We start from the raw sequence: 21,390 nt of genomic DNA, 5'->3' as shown, positions 1-21,390 counted from the left end.
ATTTATCTCTTGCTCTTTCGTTTTCATTTTCGCCCATCTGGTTCGCACGCCAATTAACCCACCAAGTGCCAAGTGTCCCGCCAACACCCCCCGCCCGCCATCGCGTTTTTACATGAACTTGAATGAGGTTATTGGTATATTATTGGTTTTCCTTCTCCTGTTGATATTGTCGTCAGTATTATTGGCCCCACCGATACTATACAATAATCGCATTTGTATGCCGCTCTTTATGGTCATGTATTTATTTATTTCGGCATTTTCCCACCCACGCCCATGCTGGTTGCGGCTAATTTGCTTTTATTATTCGCGTTAAATTTTATGCTCACGTTTATGGATTTTTCTAATAAAATGTCGAGAGCAGAAATTGCGACTTGCTTCGATGCTGCGAATTAGCCGAAAGTGTTTTCCTATCATTCTGTGTCGTCGTGCATTTTAATGGCCAGTTTAGGACGAGCCCCAGCTGCTTCTACTTCATTGGATTTCCACGATTTCTCAGGGCCTAGGACAATCCAAGACTTGGCGATTCTAATGAAGCGTGTCGATGCTTTCAAACGATGTTTATCAATGAATTGAAACAATTAAGTGAAATTATTTTTAAGATGAATTACAAATTCTAACATAAGCCCAAAATATTTCAGAAATTGATATGTTTTGGAATTGCATATTAAGATAATTTATAAGAAAATTAAATATAAAAAGAATTCTTAATGCATATGCAAAACCTATAAATTGTATCAAAATACCGCCTGCTGCTTTACTCTCAGAAATTTTTGAAGCTAAGTAAACTTGTGCTCGCCCTCCTCTCCTTAATTAAAATTGGGTGGCGGGGTGTGTGGTTGGTAGATTTTCAATTATATGTGTGACCTATCAGTGACAACAAATAAACAAGAAGGCAACACGGAGTGAGTGAGCCTGCCACACAGGTCCTTCCTGCATTTGCATATGTGCCATAAAAGCGGGCAACGCATAACTTTCAACCCAAGAACTGGGATCCCCCTTTTCGGTACAGGCGTGCGTCGTATTTTGCCCATTTTTGCCCACTGGCAACGACCCCGCAGCTGGGGCGTTTGTTTTTTATGCCACACCTCGATGCAAATCATTGCCACATCTGACGCACATGTGGCACGTAACAGACAAACAGACAGACACTGAGACACACAGATACATGGATACACGGATACATGGATACACGGATACATGGATACGCAGATACATGGATACACAGATACAGATACACAGACAGTGGGACACGGTGCTGCGCAGCCAGACGCAGATCGTTGCGACAAGCTCTCGTTGTCGTGGTCGCTGCTGCTGGATTTGTCTGTTTTGTCTGATTGTTGTTGTCGACGGTATGGGGGTCTCCGCCGGCGCTCCAGAGCCCCATCATCCTCTGCAGCAACCTAGCCCCAAATCCCTGCCACCATTCATTTCTCCATACTTTGCTGTGACATTCTGTAGGCGCTATGGCGTGCGAAATTGTAAATTTTTCGTCAGATGCGACTACCCCTCCATTCGAATCCTATGTCCATTGCCACACTTAGCAAAAAAAAAAACCGTGCGCACAATATGTTATTCAGTGCTTTTCATAAATTTAGTATGTGTTTCTACAAGTAGCACTCATTTTAAACATTTACTGGCATAGTTACTGAGTAAGTTTTGCATGTGCACAAGAAAATATGAACTAGACATGGCAAAAAATAAACTCTTTTTAAAGATGAGAATATTTGTAGATTTCCCCGATATTATCAGTAAAAAAAGCAGCATATATCTGCAGACCCACCGCAGTTTTTTAAAGTGCATGTACACACAGCATTTTTTGTTGGCGTCGTTGTTTGGTGGTGTATATGCATTATTAAGAATACACTCAGCTGTCAGCAAGTGAACGTCTGGTGTCCCAATCTCTGTTTGCAGTTGTGCTCCTCCAGCTTGAGATTCCTCCGGCTTCCATAGCTTCCATGGTCGCAACCTCAACTCAACTCAACTCGACTCGACTCAACGCAAGTCAAGTTGGCGACTCGGTGACTTTGGCCTGGAGTCGACCCATTTGAATTTTTAAATTTATTTGCGAGGCTTTTTTGCGCGAGTGCCGCTGTTCTTTGGGGTATAGAAGTATGTACATACATATATACATATATATAGTATAATATAGGGTCCTTGATCCAAGGGTTGTCTAGTCAAGGTCGCGCCGAAAAGGGCTTTCAAAATGTCAAGGACTTAAAGTCAGTTCTCCAGTTACTCAAAGCTGTCATATTTGGGATACCGCGTGAATCTGGTGCGATGCTAATGACCAGCCACAAAAAAAAAGTTAACTATTGAACTCATAACTGACCGATTTTCCGCTACGTGCACAAAGTTTTGCTTTAGATTTTCGTGGACTTTTAGATTGAAAGTTCAGTTTTTGACCCGCTCGTGGCATGGAGGGCCTTTTGCCACCGGCGTGGGGCATGAACAAAAAGTAAAAAAAAAAAAGGAACAGAGGCGCACAAACAACATTTCACATTTCCAGGCGGAAAAGCAGCTGAGTTGCCGCTTTCCTATTTGCTTTTCATTTATTAGAAAAAAGCGCGAGTGCAACTTCCGCACTTGTGGCCATTGCACACGTGTTCACAAATATTTGCGGTACGTGGCCGCACACCTTTTGCCCAATGAAGCTCCACTTTTTGTGGAATATAATTTGATGGCCAGCATTTCCTTGTATTTTCATAGTTTGGTTTTAATAATCTAAGGGCTCTTGGCCAGCGTTTTGTCGATTTTGATGGATGCACATGGATGCTGGTGCTGACTGGAATTTCTATCAAACACAATGTACATACGTACGTACGTACATATATAGCATTTTCCTAACCATTTTCCACGCTCGCTTTGGCATCTGATAATTTCTACGATTTTCATGGCTGGCCGTGGCAATTTGATTTTAGTTTTCACCATGATGCCACGTTTTGGCCGTCTATCGATGCGGCTTTTTTGGTCGGTATTGAAAGGGGAAATTTAATTTCGAGGTGAAACCGTAAAATGTTTGGTCAGGGGTGTGCGGGGGAGGTGAGGATGAGGGCGAGGTCAGAGGTCGATGTTGGTTGGGTTCGGGGGTCAATGCTTAACGTTTTGCCGATACTTAAAGCTGAAGCCTCGTCCTGCGGTTATTGCAAACTGTTTGGCTTTGCAGCAGCATTTTGCTGTCATTTATCGTTGCCCGCTGTGCCAGTGGGTGGGTGGGGTGGTTGGGGAAAATGCGGCTAGGAAAATCCCGTGAAAATTCGGCAGGGGGCCACAGTCCGTCTGTGTGTGTGAGTGTGTGTGAACTGTCATTTATTGTTGTCTACTTTCGGGGCAAATATTTGTACTCGCCTGCTTTTGGACTGTCGTTTATTGGTGATTACTTTTTGCCAGTTGATTTCGCTGTTTACCATGGCAAACTTGCTCTATTGCTGGGGGAAAATGCATTTTCCATTATCGCCGCAGTGCGGTAGCCACATAGATGCCTACCAAATTTTACGTATTTTCCGTCTTAAATGCAACTGACCCCAACATTTTGGTTTTTAAGTATTGCCACTACTCTAACCAATTTAATTAATAGATTCTTCACGTTTGGGTTTCATAATGAAACTCCAGCTTTTCACGTTCTTTTCTATTTGAATACAACACTGCATTTAAATTCTTTCAATACATAAGTCAACTACTACTTCAAGGCCTTGACGAATATCTTCTCACTTTTCCCATTAAAGCTGCCTTAACTTTCTTGTGCCTATATAAGCACTTAACGACAATATGTAAATGATGCGATTTTCCGATGCACACCGAGCTCTTAAATTTCGGTGTGCATTTCCTTAAATTTCTGCCCATGCTGCCGAAAGTGGTTAAACCCATCAATTTATTATATAGACTACGTTTAAGCTGGCCAATTTAATAGTTGGCCAAAGGCACTCGCCTGTTTTTGTTGTCCTGTCTCTGTTTTTTGTACTAGACCTTATTTTTTGTTTTCAGCTTTCTGGCTTTGGGGCGATTCTGTTGCATGAATTTCTAGACGGGCTATTTATTATTGATATCGTTACCCTTTAAGCGCACACTTTATGGTATTTTGCAGTGTTATCTGTGTAGTCCAAGCACCTGGATGCAGAATGCCGGGTGTTGGGTGCAGGATGCAGCTTGGCAAATTCAATTGCAAATGGCTGAGGCGCTCATCGCACAAAAGCCGAAAACCCTGAATCGGGTGGATATATGGCTAAAAATCGGGAATGGAAAATGGTGGTATGGTGTATAGTATAACTTTTCCTCTAGCTGCACTGACATGCAAAGCGGCAGAAAAATAGTCTGGCAAAGTTGCCAGTCAGAGCAAATCGCAGATAGTCAGCTAGTCAGACGCAAAAGCTCCTCCTTATATATATATATATTTCTTTTCTACTATCAGAGCTATCTTTAAGATTTTTAACTACCCGCACACTCGCACCTACGACGGCAAACTTGTCGAAAATATATACGAAAATTGTTTAACAAGTTGAAGGCTGACTGGCAAACTTTTTCACCTGCTCAGCTTTCCGGGTGGAAATAGGGTTGGTACAAAAGTAAAATATATAAAAAAAAAATACAAACAAAAAAAAAAACTAAGAGGGTAACGAAAGTTTGCAATGATCCATAAGTTTGTTCCGTTGCGCTTACAGCTGAGGAACATTTTCCGGGCAACTTCAGTTTTGGCTTTTAATTAAATAATTTCTGCCAACAATGTTGGACAGATGGCTGCATTTATTGTGCCACTACTCATCATTCCACCATCTAAAGTAGTTATATACAGTGGTAGCAGTAGCCGTAGTACTGGCCATATACCATCCATACCATCGCTTTTCAGATGTGCAATTATTTCGGCTTGCAAAATATTTAACTGCATTTCCTATTGATTTTTGTGCTTTGTAATCAAGTTGCCTGCGAGGCAAGCAGGAAATTGCCGATCTCCTGCAATTGTTGTGCCCCACCTAGATGGGCTGGTTGGGCTAGATGGCCCCGGTTCCATTGAGGACGACTTGCTTCGGATATGGCCAGGAAGTTATCTTCCCCCGAATTCCATCTACCTAAGTCCGCCAGTTCGCCCGAACTCAAACACATGCCCCTGTCAATAGACGAGGTCCTGTGGAAATGAGCGGTGGGGTAGGGGGAAAAGTTCTATGTTCCATCGGTCCATCGTTTATAGCAATTTCATTTGACTTCTCGTTTGTGTTTGCCGTCGGTCAATAAATGAGCGTAATATTTGGACTTTGATTCCTCCGGCTAAACTGACGACGGTGAGACAGTTGCAACTTGCAACTTGCAGCTTCCAGGTTGCTAGTCACCAGTCACCAGTTACAATTACCAGTTACCAGTTGAAAGCCCAACAATGCCCCCACATATATTACTGGCAAACTTGGTCCGTCGCTTGGGAAAAGTTGGCCTAGAACACACAACCGTGTTTGTCATTGTAAATGTGGCCATTAGTTGTATTACGCAGCAGAATTTGTGGCGTTCTTAATTTTTAACCCGCACCAACTAAAGTCAATGAAAATATTAATATTCTAAAGATATTAATAAATAATTTTAATCTTAATGCTCCATCTAAGGTAAAACAACTAACTTTTGTTCTCAACAGATAATAATGCATAGTGTTATCCCATTTTAGGCATGATTTTTTTCCGTTTTGTAATTATTATTTATTGTATATACCAATAAAGTAATTCACAGCTTGCTAATTGAAAAGAGTAGGTTTATTTTATACAAGCCAATGGAATGAATAATTCCGACCATGAAATTAAATGGCAGTAAAGCCAAGACGATTTGATAATGCCCACAAATGTGAAACCAAAAGGACGGCACTGTGTGTTGCAATCAATGTTTTTGTGCACTACTTTCAGATGAAAAATGACATTTTCTTGATGCTTGGCTTAAGTGACAGTACAAGTGTCGGGCGAAGGTGCTTGGAAAATGCCTGGAAAAGCCACTTGTCCGAACTTACTTAACACATGGCGACACAACTCACACATGCACACACTCTCGCACACAAATACACATACTGTGACACACTATATACATATATGTAGTTGTGCAGCTGCGGAAAGTATGCAACATTTTTGTACGAAAACGTGGTCGCACGGCCAAGATGTTGAAAATAGTGCCAGCGAAAAGTGGGGAAGAGAACTGTGATGGGGTGGCCTTAGTTAATTCGCAGTCCACAACAATGCAACAGCAACAACACCAACATCAACAACAACAGCAACAACAACATCTGTGGCAATTGTAGCGCCAGCTTTTCTATTGTATTATGACAGCAGCTGCACCTGCAAGTATGCAGTGATTGTGATTCTTTGCTTTCATTTTTTTTGCTAGTTCACTCGGCTGCGAAACCCCTTGAAAAACAGTAAACAAAGAGCAGGACAATAGTGGACGGGTGGTGGGTGGTGGGCGGCTGGGCGGACAGATGGGTAGGTGGTAATGCCCTGCCATGGCATGTGTTCATTGTCCAAGAGCAGTTCATGCCTGGTTACGCATCCCTATGTGTGTGTGTGTGCCAGTGAGTGTGTGTGTGTGTGGTGGGGTGCAGGACAGGTCGGGGGGCAGTTGGCATATCAACTGGTCGGACATGGTGTAAACACGTTTAATGTTGTTGCCATTGTCGTTGCCGTTGCCATTGCCATCGCATGGCTGCAGTTGCTCCTCCTGGCAAGCTGGCTGGCTGGCGAGCCCTCGGAGTCACGGAGCCATGCAGCCATGGAGCCATGGAGCCACCTAGCCACGGAGCTCGTCCTCTTCTGGCGCCGTCTCCTTTGCCACGTTTAATTTAATCTACTGGCCAAAGCTGCAGCCGCTACCTTGACATGGTCTGCACTTCAATCTGCATGCACGGCGTACAGTGGTGCCTGGCTATATCCAAACTGTTAGCAGCCAACAAGCTAGTTTCGAATTGTGTCTAATTTGTGTAGAAGCATCACAGCACAGTCAGGCGTTTTAAGGGAAGCTAATATCTTCTATTTAGGATCAGTACAATAAACAATACAAATAATAACAGTTATATACTTTAAGCGGTATCCACTGTAGTTTGCGTCCTGGCTGCTCGAGTGCACCGCAGGTCCATTTAACTTAGCTTTGGCAGTGGCAGTTAGTAGTAGTAGTAGTAGTGGCAGTGGCAGCGGCAATGGGGTTCCAGCTAGCTGGCCACCTTCTCCGCTTCCTCGACTTGGTGCATCACTCAAATGCCGGGGAGCCCCGCAGGCCCCCAAACGAGGCGACAGGAATGCGTGTGTGTAGCAGAGCGTGTGCAAGTATGAGTGTGGGCAACGTAATTTGCATGGTCAGCTTGCAGTTTTGGGACACACAGAGTGGCAAGTTGTGCCTCGCTCTCGTCCCTGGCTTAATTGCATGCAGGAATAGCAACTGCAGGAGCAGCCTCATCAGCATCGGCAACTTCATCCAATTGCCGCTGGAGCTGCGACCCACAGATCCATACAATTTCCGGGCTGTAAGCGATGCGGCTCTTTAAAGTTCACTTATTAAGTTGCAAGAATAGCAGGAAAATTCAACCAAAAGTGGGCCAGTTTGAAAAATATCAAGAATATGCCAACGATACTCACCTACGCTCTGCCGGGTGATTATGCTGCACGTGGTTCGACATGGTCCGTGCTCGTTATGCGGAACATTACAACAACAAAAAAAAAAAATTTAATATATATGTAGGTACGCAAAAAGTGCTGGATTTCCTTTTCATTTGTTTTCCACACACACTAGACAGACATTCGAGTTGAAGTCAAAATCAGACAATGTTCCCTCCATATGGCTCCATATCACATTGGTCGAAAAAATGGCAAGCTTACAAATGGCGCAGTCCCCGGCTGCATAAACGATGTCATTTTTTGGATTGCCCAATTTTTTTTTAGGTAGCTTGCGAATCATTTGCAAGCGATTTAATTTCAATTGCATGGGCGTTAATCAAAGGAAACAAAAGCCAACACGGGAAAAAGAACAAAGAAAACGCTAGTCCACTTATTCGACAATGTAAAAGAAAGCAGAGAGTTACTATTAATGCAGCAAAAAATGAGCAGGAGCAGTTCAAATAAAATCTTTCCAGTAATTTTCGATTCATGGACCAAAAACCGTAAACAAAAAAATCGTTCTATTTTACATAGTGAAAGTATGTTTTCATCTATTTTTTATCAATCTGAGCAAAACTACATATAAACATAAATTATTTATATAATATTTATATTAAATTATTCCAAACATTTTATTATACCATTTATATATCGTCATCCTTATCAAATCTTATATCTAAATGTTTTTTTTTTTAATGTGTAATGTGTTTTTCCTATTTGGTTTTTTGTGTGCTTTGAATTTAGGCGCGCAACAAAATGAATAGCAACTGTTTGGTATTTTTATGTCAGATTTTGTACCAACTAAAAATCGTTGACATCTACTACGTTTCAACGTCTGGCCACTCTGCACGAATGCAAAAACAAACTGAAATAATTTTTTAATACCATTTTTCTTCTTGGCGCGAATTGGCTACAAAAAAAATGAATGGATCGCGTAAAATAAAGTCCATGAAGACGATTCGCCTTGGCGACGTTCTATACGACGACCAAAAACGACTTCTAACGCTGTGCCGCAGCTGCGAATGCCACTTTATGACGCTCCAATCGTTCCAACGCCACCTAGCCGATTGCCCCGGAGTAAAATACATAGTAACGCCGATCGAACCGCTGGCATTTGATGATGCCAATCGGGAAACGAGACTGGTGAATGGCAGACAGGAGGTAGGCAGCTAAGGGAGCTCCATGATCCGGCGTTGCCCTGAAAACTTCCTGAGAATCCTTTTGATTGAACTCACTTCTTGCAGATTCACATCTACGACCTGGAGGCGGTTAAGAAGAACACCAACACGGCCATCGATTGGGAGGCAGAGCTGGAGGATCCACGCTGGTACACCAATCCCAAGCCCACCGTGCAGACCATACCAAAGACAAATTCCAAGGAAAATATAGTAAAGGAGGATGTAGTGCCGCTCGCCAAGGAGCCTCAGGAACCGGAAGGGGTGCCTGCGAAACGTCCGCGTAGCCCTCCCACCACCCGACGTACCATTCTGACCTCCCAGCAGCAGCGCAGATCCCGTGCCTGCTTGACTTCCCCTCAACCGCCAGCAGTAAAGATGAAAAAGGCCATCATTCTGGTGCCCACTGTGCTGGAAGATCTGAAGCGATTGCAGGACACGGAGAAAAAGGAAAGGATTCCAGAGGCACCACCAGCTCCTGTACATCCTGTAAGGTCATTGCAATCTCGTGCTACCGGGACAACGCAGTCAACATCTCAATTGGTACCCATGAAATTTTCTCCTGCATCGAAGCTTATTATACCAGTCTCTTCAAGGATATCTGAAGTACCAGAACCTCCCAAGACGCCCGAGAAACCAGTTCCTACCATAACAAGCAAATCAACTCCTCCATTGGATGGCACCCAGAAAATCCTAAACAAACTCAGAGCATGCGGTGTGGAGGTGAAGCGAGCAAGTACCCAATTGAATGCCACGACTGAGCTAAATCCAACCAAAAATCAAGAGACCTTGGACATCATGAGAAAACTGCAATCCAAGGGCATCAGATGCACCAAAGTAAGAAAATCGTAGTTGTATTCGCCGTAGTGTAAGGATGGTGCCATTAAATGTGCCTCTGGAGGCGAGGATTTAGCAATATAACTTTATTTAATTTAAATGGAGATTAATAAATTCCCGGATAGCGTTTATAACTTTAATAGCAAGCGAGTCTCTTTATTATCAAATCGCTTAATTTTAAATGTTTTATTTTGGTTTTTTTGCTCAAGCAGTGTGACCTTTTGATGCGACAACGTTATCGATTTAATATATCGACTATACACTAGTGGTGGCTATTTAGCTTATAAATGTATTGAACTATATTAAATAATTAAAACTATATATCACTCAAACAATGCCGTTTAAATACTTTGAAGACGGTAATCACATGTTCCATACAAAATGTTAACAGTCCTAGCTTTTTTTATGTTGTCCATTTATGTAGCTGAAAAGTTGGCATCACTGTGTAAGAAGAAGAAGCAGCTTGTTGATTTTTGGTGCCGCACGCGTTTCGGTCGAAAGTAATTGGAAATATTTGTGCTTGCGCCCGGCGTTATATATATTTTGTAGTACTCGAAACACTGCCGAATCCAAATCCAAAATTCGCGTGTGCACACCCACCTGCCGAGGCGGTACCAATTAAAAGGTAGGTCAGCTGACGACGATGGCAGCCAATTCGGGCTTACATAATTTGGGGACAGAATATTTATTTTGCCACCTTAGATTTGGCATTCAATGCAGTGAAAATGACATCATTTTGAAATTTTTAGAACCGCTTGTGTTTTGTTTGGTGAATTTTATAATATTTGCAATATTTCGGCTGCAGTTGCATCATTGACAGCGAACCTTAAGTTTAGTTCTCTGTAAAGGTCACCAAGCCCAGACTTAAAAAACAGATGTTTTTTAACAATCTTGGTACGTCCCACTACTAAAGCACTTATAATTTAATATACATTTAATCCGCCAGTAAAACACCTATAAATTTGAATTAGAATTCAATTTTATTCTCATTTCAAGTTTCAATATTATTTCTATTTCAAATACTTGTAGTTCATTTCCTTACTTAACTCTCGGGCACCGAACAAAACTGCATTGCATTTTCCTTTTAATAATCCACTACATTTAGCTTTGAGAGTTTCAGGCTTAATTATCTAATTGAATTCGTTACATTTCGACACTTGTTTTTATTCAGAGTTTCATTTTCGTGGTATTTTTAGGCTAAACTACTTAGTGCATGTGCCCATTTGAATTAAATTAGTGAGTCTACCTGGGTTTATTAGTTTAGGGTTTTAACATTAACTTAAAGCTGCTTATTGTTTGCATATCATTCAATCCTTTTCTTTTTAGCTCTCTCGAATCACAAAACATTTACATAGTTAAAGTATTAACAGTGAGAAACATATACGGAGACAATAGATTAGAATGTAATCAACATTTATACGAAAATAGTTGGTGTTTATATCCTGTGGGTGTAGAGACTTATCGATAGTGGTGCACATTTAAATGCGGCGTTCAACGTTTTACAATTACTTTTCATTATTCATTTAATATAAACAAATCTGATATGGGGCTGGCTGAAGAAGTCTCCTCTGGCCCCCTAGTTGCTCACTATTCCAGAGAGCGCCTACGCAGCGTCTTGCGCACTCCGCCGAAAGCAGCACTGCTGCGATCCAGGAGCTCGTTGGACAACCTGGCCAACAGGGGCAACTCCCGCATGGAAACGTTTACGGAGGGCAAGGGCGCCAGTTGCTGTTGCAGCTTCTTAATGGGCGTGGGCGGTGCAAGGTGATTCAGCTGGTGATGGGGTGTGACTGGCAAGCTGGCTGTGGTGGCGCAAGAGGTGACCTTCACCTCGACCACATCGCAGTGGCGTTTCAAGGCCTCGGCGCCCAATGAATCGGGTCGCTGTTCGGTGGACTTCAAGCGGTTCGTTTGCTGCCTTTTGGCTGTTTCTTTCAGCATCATCAAGTGATCCAGCTTGTCCACCGTGGCCTTCAGTTCATGCTCCCACACATCGTTCTGCTGCTGTCCATCTCCGCCCTCGATGGGACGCACCGCCAGGATCTTGACCTTCTGTCGCAGCGCCTCCAAATCGCGTTCATCCACTACACCTCTGAGCTCCCCGGCTCCCGTTTCATCGTAGTCGCAGGCATCTTCCTCATCTTCAGTTTCGGCAGCTGCTTGGGGAGTTTTTGCGCCCAAAGACATCTGGCTGCCCGCTATGGAGGGATAGTCGCACTTCTCAAGCTCCAGCTGGAAATCGGGCAGTGATGGCAAGGCACTGGAAGTCGGAGAGTTTAACTCTGCTCCCACACCCGGCTCGCGGGGTCCTGGTGGAGTGGGAAAATCTCCCCTCTGCCTATGTATATCCTCACTGATCCTCTCCAGATTGCGTAAGGCCGTGGAGTAGGTGCTCTTAGCACCGGCCACCTGCTGCTGCAGCTCCTGAATGCGGTTTTTTTGTGTCTGCAGCTGATCCTGACACACCTGCTTCTCTTCGAAGTACGGGCGTGACTTGTTGATGCTACGACGAAAACGATCCTCAAGCTGTTGCAGCTTTTGCTCGGCGGCGTTAAAAAGTTTGGTGAGCCTCTGGTGCTCAGCATGACAGTCGGCTTTCTGCGTTTCGGCATCCATCACCTTCTGGGTAGCATGGTTAAGCATCTCCTGCCAGGCATTGTCGAACTGCCATTCGTGCGAGTTGGACATAAAACGCTGCTCAGCAAGCGCCACCGTCTCCTTGGCTGCGGCATGGATTTCTAAAGCAAAAATTAAGACTTCTTAACTCTTTTTTTTTCAATATTTATTTTTTTTCTACTAACCATTAGCTCGCTGGAACTTAACCGCTGCTTTTTGGCATTCGATTTGTGCCTCGCGTGCCTTGTCCAATGCCTCGTAGTAGGGTCTAGCCTTCTCTATGCAGTTGCCCAACTTTTTGGAGGAAACTTTAAGGCGGCGTGTAGATTCATTTAACAGGATGCGAAAGGTGGAATTAGCCTCCTAAGCGAAATATGAAGGAATTTTATTAGGCTTTTATATCATTAATTAAATGACTATGGCACTTGCCTCTAGCTCGATTTCTAGCTTATTAATCTCATCGGTTGCACTATTGAGATTCTCCAGTTCAATCTGAAGAAGAAGAAGGAAGAATTTGTAATTAGAATAAAGATTTAATATTAATTTTAAACAAACAATCATTTCAGTATTTGCTTAACGCCTGCCCACCGAAGTTAGCAAGATGCCTAAGTCGGGTCGCGACGGAGGAGCATCCAAGGACTCCAAATACGATCTAAGCAAAATCTCAGCTCGCGTGGATCGCGTGAACGTCAGCGGATTGCTGCGCACCCACAACGACTATGTGATGAGGGCGGCAGATGGCCTGTTTAAGGCCAGTAACTTCCAGGATCTAATGCTGGAGGCCATGTCCACCAAATCATATCTGCACGAGCTAGGCATCTTCAAGGATGTGAGCGTGCACATCGATGTTAGCCGTGGAGCGGATGCCTCGCCACAGGGATACGAGGTTACCTTCAAGGGCAACGAAATGTCGCGCATGATGGGTTCGGCGGGCACCGAGATTGGCCAGAACGAGGGCTCCCTGCGAACGGAGTTGACTATCCCCAATATTCTGGGACGTGGCGAGAACATCTCACTGCAGGGCAGCTATAGCAGCACCAGGGCCAATGATCTACAACTGAAGTTCTGGAAACCCTTCTTCCACACACGCTTCAAGGAAAATCGGCCTGAGTAAGAATCTGTTTTCTATATTGATGTAAATTTACAATTAACAGTTGCTCTTCTTTTACAGAATGTCTTTCAGCATTTTTAGGCAAACCGATCGGTTTGACATAAGTTCATTTCAAACCACCAACATAGGCTATTTGGTGGACTTCTCGGCGCATACGATGGTTGGAGTGGATGTAAGTTTAAAAATCCTTCAAAGTAAACTTAACTTCTTAGCCATTTATTTCAATTTTCAGTTGACGCACTCGCTGCAGTATGAGAACGCCATCAGAGACGTGGGATTGCTAAACAAATCAGTGCCCTTCGCCATACGCGATCATTGTGGCCCCAAATTGGCCTCTTTGCTGCGCTACTCCGTGGTCTACGACAATCGGGATGGAAACGTATTCCCCACACGCGGTATTTACCTTAAATCAGTTAACGAATACTGCGGATTGGGCGGTAATGTCGCCTACACCAGCAGCACTGCCCACGGAGAGTTGAATGTGCCACTGTTTGCCGGTTTGGTGGCCCAGTTTTGCGCTCGCGTTGGCGTCGTTAAAGAGACTAAAAATACCACCCAGCTGCCTATTAGCTCGCTATTTTACTGTGGTGGTCCATTGACACTGAGAGGATTTAAATTTGGAGGAGCTGGTCCAGTAGTTGAAAGCACGCCAATTGGAGCACAGTCTTTCTGGTGCACGGGCGCTCACCTGTGGGCACCGCTACCCTTCGCCGGAGTCTTCAAAAACCTGGCCAGCCACTTTAGAATGCATTTCTTCTACAACATTGGCAACAACAATAGTTTCAGCACAGGTTAGTTTATGCACCCTAAAGCAATCTATCCACTGGTCTTTAAATATATATCTTTGCAGAAAACATGCGTAGTGCATTTGGAATGGGTCTGGCGGTTAAGCTGGCCGAAAGAGCCCGAATCGAACTCAACTATTGTGTGCCAGTGCGTCATCAGGATACAGATAGAATCCTGAATGGTTTCCAGTTTGGCATTGGCTATGAATTCGTTTAGATGCCCTTTTCCCCGCAACCATCAACTAGATGTAGCACCAGCAAAAGCCATGAGAGTCACAACAGCCCAGTTAGAAACAAATCCTTATTCACAACATATGGCTGCCCTGTTCGTAGTTTCGAGCGTTTACAGATTCTGTTTCGTATTTTTGTCAATGCATTTTATTTTCCTCTGAAAATGTATTCGTAGTCCAGCGATCATTTAAGTAGTTCCTAAGGCGTGTACATACGTAAAACGAAAGGTTAAACAAAATATAAAAAAAATTTTAAACGAATGAGAGGTTTTTATGAAGTACAAATTGGGCACGGTATATATTCGATTTATTTTGCAATGTATTTTGTTGAATATGACAAAAACAAAGGCCAATTAATTCGGATATTAAAATCAGTCTGATAATTTAACATCTACAAGTTGAATAAGATTTTTATTTACCCGTTTTATAGGCTATAAATAATGATACAGACATTAAAGTTAAATCTTAAGTGTTTCTTAACCCTGAAAATGCAATTCGACGATCTTATCTAATGTTGATTTATTAGCTACATATTTGTGCACCAACTTAAAAATGCAAAAATGCATCTGTTTAATGAAATTTAAGTCCATTTTTCCTTCGGAAATGTCAGGTTGGTCGTTTGCGGATATCCCATGGACACGGTGGACAGGCGATGGCATGGAGTTCATGGATGGGTGAGCCGCATGCGGTTACAGTGTTTTGTTTGTGCTTTTGGGTTTCTTTTTTCCTTTTTTGGAATTTAAGTTCGGGACCCACGGCAGATTGTGGTCGAGAAACTGGTTTTAATTATAAATGCTGTTCGTTGTGTTTGCCCCTTTTTTTTTATGGCGGCTTTTATTAACGCTGTCCTAGTTTGATTTTTATCGTGTCCGCTGCTGCTAAACATTTCTCCACATCCCGGACATGAATATGATGTGATGATGAGGGCGGGGAATGTTTTTTTTTTTTTTTTTTTTTTTTTGGTAAGGGCACGCTCGAGTTGCCTCTGTAATCGAGATTGATTTAAGACCGAGCCAAGTGCGAGCGAACCTCTGAAACTCCGAAACCGGTTATTCGTGTAAACAAACAAAACCAGTTTGGGCATCCGGCGCAGATGAACACTTCAACACTTGAACTTTCCAGGAATTTTCAGCAGCCCAAGGAACTTGTTTCGTGCATTTCGCTGCATTTGCCTAACGATTGGCTAATGAAAAGTTCGCTTGTTTGCCCTTCACTTGGCAGTTTTTCATGCAGGTAAAAGATTTAAGATAAAAAGTTCCGACAGATGGTGCATAAACATGCCTGCCCAGAGTGTAAGTATATTTTTTATCGACTCCAGCTCCTCCGTAGGGCACGTATCTTCTCCAATGGGTAAATATCATAAAAACCATTTATTGCAATGCGATTCAATTGTAAATACTGGCAAAAAAGGCTAACATATTTAATCGCCAAGGCAGCTGTGTGTGGCTGGCTGGTAGCAAAAATATTTGATTATCATCAAACAAACAAAAAGTATTGTGCATAAATTAAATGTTAAAATGACAACGCAAATTGAATAAATATTTTCACAACTTCGCCTTCAAGCACTCAAAATGCAATTGGGGTGCAAAAATTCGAATAATCGAATCGAAATATTCTCGATAAAATTGAACATCTTTCACTTTTCGGGAATCAAGCAAATATACATAACTTTATGAGCGAGTGGAACTTTCCTCCAGTTATTGATTTTATGCGTTCAATTTAAAGCTTACAACAGGGTCAAAACCAAATGGAACGAGGCCTGGCCCAAAAACTTAACCAAATCACGCGATGTGCGCTCATTTTGCATTCGTCAGAATCGCGCTGTTAAAGGGCGTCTAGAGTTCAACCTGAGTCACAGACTATGAATAAAGCCAATCAAATGCGAAAGGTTATAGCCAGGAGCGTCGCTTCTCTAGGCAACTGCTAACAAGAAGATGACGTGAGTGCGGCTCGTTAGGATCCAAAACAATTCGTCAGACATGAGGGCGCCGCCCACTCTTTGGAAATTCGAGGATGGCGATTGTTTGGCTAGTAACAGGCGTAAGTCTTCAGCAAACAGCGCTCATAAATAGACATAACTAAATTAGATTAGGAAATATATAGATATTTGCGTTGATAGATAAATAAATATTGTTAAATTACTTAGGAAAATGAAAAGCAGCCAAGCTCATTATTAGATATCCCAGGATAAGCTTATTCGCTTGTCCCAGCCACTTTCCACAATATACTCCCTACTTTGGACACCCATTTGGCCACGACACTCCCTCCTGTTCCGCTCGCAGTTCCGCCAGTTCCGCAATGACGCCAGCTGCCCTTTGTGCCGGTGGCGTGATGCCGAATAGGTCGACCTGACCTACATCTGCTGGTGACAGCTTTGTCCCCAGCTCCTGCCAGAACCACCCCACTTTCCTGGCCAGACTTGGGCATAATCGCAATGGAGGAGCTGTAATGCAAACCCACATCGACTTGACTTGCGCAACAACAAAAAAAAAAAAAGAAGGAAGCCTCAGGAACTCGTAGGACATTCAACTCAAGCGGAAATAGACGTCATCGGCCGAAAATAATGCGACAATTGTATGTAAAAAACCGCAAGCCAAGGGGAAAACTAACCAAAGTGGAACTGCTGAGAAAGTCTTGGCTGGTAGGTCAAAAAGATGGTTATATAAAAGAAAACTCAACGGCGATGCGTGAGTGAATGTCTGACGACCCGAAAATTAAGTCAACGTAGCTTGACAATTGCAATTGACCGCATAAAGTTTTTGCTTTTTTAATTAGAGTTATGTCAACTTCGTATAAAACGATAAACTTCTGTGTTGAATATGATGTTTTTTTTTTTTTTGTGTGGAACTCTCGTGTGCCTGACCCACTTTGAACAAATTATTTTCAATTGCTATGCTAACTCAAATTCTCGACTTTCTCTTTATGACCAAGCAATTCAGATCAAAGGTCAACCAAACTCATTTTGAGTCTATAGAAATCTAATAGTTGTTAATGCAAGTACAAGTTCATGACTGATAAGATTGCCTCTGAAAATCGTATCTCTGCTGATTTGATAAAGCAGGAAATGACTGCCTAAGTTCAACTACATAAACAAGCGCAATCATTGAATGTCATTAACAATTCCGACGACCAAAACAAAGCCGATCCAAACTGAATTCATTAAGGCTGAAAATGCATGGAAAATTGAGTGCGGTAACCGCTCTTCGAAAGTAGCAACTGTGTTGTGCGCCATCGACTATAATGATAATGATGATGATGATAATTGGTGATGATACTGATGGTTAAGGAAACCCGGGGGATTGCACTCGACCAAAAGGTTACAAAACCTCCAGTTAATTGAGAAAATAAACCTTCTGAAAGAGACAGTTTGTTTATGAAAGTGCAATCCCAGCTGCTTTTTAAGTATTTATTATTGTTTCCTACAATTGTTTTTGTTATTTTTGCTATAAAAATGGTAAATATAAATATAGCACTTGCGATCAGAAGCGCTTATGACCAGCGATGATTATGGGTAGCGTGGCCGAGCGGTCTAAGGCGCTGGTTTAAGGCACCAGTCTCCTCGGAGGCGTGGGTTCGAATCCCACCGCTGCCACTTGAGATTTTTTTTTTTTTGATCAGAGAAAGTTGTAATTGTTTTGGAAGCGCAAACAAAATAAAAAGTAAACTCAATAATAAATAAATGAGAGCAAACTTATTCATCAAATATGAAGAGTGCTATGTAGTATTAAATGCAGTTTTTATCGGGACTGGTTATGAACTTTGTATTGTATGCACATAAATAATCTTGCGATATAAGCACAAGTTCGTATTCGCAATAAAAGATAAGCATAAAGAATATCATATACACTTTTGGGAGACACCTTTACGGTATATTTTTACATATATAGAGTAGACGTTGACTCACTTTTCGGACACGATTTTCTGATTCATAGACGCCTGGATCGAGTTCTCTAATTCGCGATACCCGTACTCTCACCTTGCTTACGTAACTGAGACCAGAGATAGCCGACTTCATTAGTCATTTATAATTTTTTATCAAATTCACCTGCACATAAAGTTTCCCTTGCTAATCTAATTATCAAATGGGGCAAGGCTACTAATTTATTTTTAAATTGCTACAAAGCTTTTCTCACTAATTTCTATCGTAAAAAAAGGCCCCTTTGTTTTTTTAATAAAGCAATTATCATCTAATCGATAAGTGACGCTTTGATGTGGATTGGTATGAGATTAGAAAGTTTGGGGCTCGAAAAACAAATCCGTAGCACGCAAATGACCATATTTTTAAGTTAACTGACGCGTGTGGAATTGTTTACAAAAAACATCTGTTAGGACACACGTTTTTGGTTAAATAGACTTTGCGACATCGACGCGGTGCCTATTCTTTGTCTATTGTTTGGCGTCATCAACTTGAAAACATCTCTTTAGATAAGAAATTTTGCACGCGCAAAATAAAAAAAAAAGAAGAACGCCAAATGCTCATTGATAAATCATTGGCAAATCGAAGGCAAAAAAACAACAAAGTCGACTTGTCGAAAGAGGAAGTCGAGCATAAAAACATTGAGAAAGAAGGCAAAAATAGGCGGAGCAAAATATTTCGCGTTTTTTTGTATAATGTAGCATGCGGTTTTTCGTAGAATTCTTAACCGGTTTCGGTACAGTTTTGTATTTGGTTTATAGAGCCGCACTAAAGATTGTTTATAGACAAAGTGAATATCTCCTACACATTTTCCCATACCTATACATATGTACTTTCGGACATTATCGACGAATCCAATCTAGTCACATGCCGTCTGTCTTCTGGGTTCGAAATCAAATTGTTGTTAATGACTTTGCGCCGCGTGTGGCGTCTCTCCCACTAAGTTTTGCATTTAAAAATAGGAATTATTGTAGGTCTACACCGGGATTTTCCTTTGTCTATGTAGGGGGTATTCTCACAATGGACGTACCATTCGATTGATCGCCCTGGATAAAGGTGTTTTTAACTTGAATAACCATTTTATACTTATATACTCATATACATAAATATATTCTCCTATTGATCACGGTTTGGAAACATTGTGTTTTTCACTATACTCATCCGATTTGAGTTTTTATTTTTACAGACTCGTATTATTTCCTGCCCATTTAAGGCTATTAGGCGAGTGTGCGACTATTTTGCGCAGTTGAATGAGCAGCATATGAATCTTGATTTATGCAAAAACTGCGACTTGCGCTTCAAGACACTTTTCAATTGTCTGGCTTACACAATAATATATAAAATACTCGAAATAGAAACAAAGGCGTGTTTGTTTTTTGTTGTTGCTGCTTTGGCTTGCGTGTGCGCTTTGGTATTTCCATTTATTAAATTTGTATGCATACCTCCTCCTCTCTCCCAAAAATGCGAAGAGATGAGCAAAGAAGAAGGGGCGAAAGATAAAGAGCAATAACCAAGTTGCACTTGAATCTCATTTAGGTACCGAGTTCAAATCCGTTGCGGGTAAAAAGAAAAAAAAAACCAGTTTACTTGGAAGTGCGTGGGATTATTTGACACCCTTTGTGATCCCTTTTTTCCTGCACTTTGTATTGTTTTCGGTTTTACAATGCATATTGAATAGTTCGTCGGAAAAGGAAACTTGCAATTTGCTTAAATGGCTCGTAAATTGATTTTCTGTGTTGGTTTTTGCTGTTGTATCGTTTTTGAAAACCAACAAAGCGTAAAAAAGGTTCACGCAATAAATGAGTAACGAAATGCAATGCAAAAACGCCTGTTTCCTATTTCCAAAATACAGTGCTCTATGTTTTTTGCTTGTAAGTTGTAAACATATTTTTGTATGAAAATCTAGGTGCACATTTATCACTTTGGTACAGTGGATACCCTCGGTCTTCACAATTCACCGAATCGGGTATGCACTGTACCAACAAAAACTGCACTGCAAAGAAGAGCAGGTGATAGAGAGAACTAGCAAGCAAACCAAAAACAAAGCAGCCTGAATATTGTTATTGTCATTAAAATACCGTTCCATTCAGTGCCAGGTACGAAAGAGAGAGGCATACAATGAGAGAGAGAGGGGGAGAAAATAGGAAGGACAGCAGGCAAATTGCCGAAGGAAAATCACCTGAATTTGGGGATCCAGCTCGCCGTCTTCTGCACTCGACATTTTTACTGGTTTTCACTGAATTCGTTCCAAATGCAAATATATCGCTAAACGCGTTAATTTTCACTTTTCTGCAGCCCGCTTTTCAATTGAAAAACGCTTTTGCATTTCACTATTTGATCTCGTTGCTACACAGACACATCCCACGACTATCAATTTGCTTGTGTGTTTTGTTTTTCTTTTTTTTTTCTGTGTTTTTTTCTATAATATTATGTAAATTGGTGTTGGCAATTTTAACTGGCAATTTGCTATGCGGGTACAGCAGCAGTATTAAAACAAATATTTCATTTTGCGTCTTATGTTTCACAACGAAGTTAAAAGCGAAAAGGGAAAGGGACACATGGCGATTACATTAAGTGTGAACAAGACGAACGGTACAAGTGGACAGGGCACGCGGCTTTTCACCTTCTCCTTCGCTCGGGGCATCTAAGATATTTAATTAACTCGCTTATAAAGGCTAAACTATCCTAAAAATTAAAGACGCGTCCAGACGCGACGAAATGAGAAGCTGAATTCGGTGTGACCGCAGCGCGGTGTTACCAGATAGTGAAATGCTGACCAGCAGTTGCTGAAATAAACATTTGGTATTTTTATTGTATTGGTATATTTCATTACAACGCTGGCATTGTTGCCAACTATTTTCAAGAAAAATAAACAATTAAAAAAATGTTTGATTTTCATTGCACCAGTTTGATAATGTAACAATTTATATTTAAAAAAATGCTAAGTTAACATATTAGTCTTCAAAATTACTCTTGGCGGGCTTGGTATTTTCTCTTACCATTACGTCATATGCCTCATCTACATAACCATCACATCACGTTACGTAGTTGATTCACTTCGTAACGTTATGAATAATTAAAAAAATTTTGTTTCAAAAAGGATTTTTGTTAAAGTT

The 21,390-nt window shown here is 41.7% G+C and overlaps 3 protein-coding genes, 1 long non-coding RNA gene and 1 other non-coding gene across 7 annotated transcripts; 3 read left to right on the top strand and 2 right to left on the bottom strand.

Moving 5' to 3' along the window:
* Positions 1-7,081: 7,081 nt before the first annotated feature.
* lncRNA:CR43830 (long non-coding RNA:CR43830) lies at positions 7,082-7,718 on the bottom strand. Of its 2 annotated transcripts, none has more exons than NR_073877.2 (2): positions 7,587-7,718; positions 7,082-7,489 (listed from the first exon to the last, which is right to left on the bottom strand). It is a non-coding gene; the product is annotated as a long non-coding RNA:CR43830 (long non-coding RNA). The 2 variants fall into 2 exon arrangements; NR_124553.1 differs by having other exon boundaries at positions 7,082-7,472.
* Positions 7,719-8,441: 723 nt separating this feature from the next.
* On the top strand, positions 8,442-9,945 carry CG10265 (uncharacterized protein). 2 transcript variants are annotated; one of them, NM_206117.2, is made up of 3 exons: positions 8,442-8,765; positions 8,849-9,322; positions 9,376-9,945. In NM_206117.2, the coding sequence occupies exons 1-3, from the start codon at positions 8,526-8,528 to the stop codon at positions 9,382-9,384; spliced, it is 723 nt and encodes a 240-aa protein (NP_995839.2). In that variant the 5' UTR covers positions 8,442-8,525; the 3' UTR covers positions 9,385-9,945. The 2 variants fall into 2 exon arrangements, with proteins under 2 accessions (NP_995839.2, NP_611012.1); NM_137168.4 differs by having other exon boundaries at positions 8,849-9,754.
* Positions 9,946-10,046: 101 nt separating this feature from the next.
* Positions 10,047-14,617, top strand: CG7639 (uncharacterized protein). Its single transcript, NM_206116.3, has 5 exons — positions 10,047-10,241; positions 12,799-13,342; positions 13,404-13,515; positions 13,576-14,134; positions 14,194-14,617. Exons 2-5 carry the CDS (start codon positions 12,834-12,836, stop codon positions 14,343-14,345), a joined length of 1,332 nt encoding a protein of 443 aa, NP_995838.1. The 5' UTR covers positions 10,047-10,241; positions 12,799-12,833; the 3' UTR covers positions 14,346-14,617.
* On the bottom strand, positions 10,941-21,014 carry pcs (parcas). Its single transcript, NM_137166.5, has 4 exons — positions 20,454-21,014; positions 12,662-12,724; positions 12,418-12,595; positions 10,941-12,354 (listed from the first exon to the last, which is right to left on the bottom strand). The coding sequence occupies exons 1-4, from the start codon at positions 20,493-20,495 to the stop codon at positions 11,204-11,206; spliced, it is 1,434 nt and encodes a 477-aa protein (NP_611010.4). The 5' UTR covers positions 20,496-21,014; the 3' UTR covers positions 10,941-11,203.
* Positions 17,869-17,950, top strand: tRNA:Leu-AAG-1-1 (transfer RNA:Leucine-AAG 1-1). Its single transcript has one exon. It is a non-coding gene; the product is annotated as a tRNA-Leu (tRNA).
* Positions 21,015-21,390: the final 376 nt, after the last annotated feature.

The sequence above is a fragment of the Drosophila melanogaster genome, chromosome 2R (genome assembly GCF_000001215.4).
Source record: "Drosophila melanogaster chromosome 2R".
NCBI lineage: Eukaryota > Metazoa > Arthropoda > Insecta > Diptera > Drosophilidae > Drosophila > Drosophila melanogaster.
The sequence above is the reverse complement of the archived record's forward strand: the minus strand, read 5'-3'. Positions and strand labels throughout refer to the sequence as shown.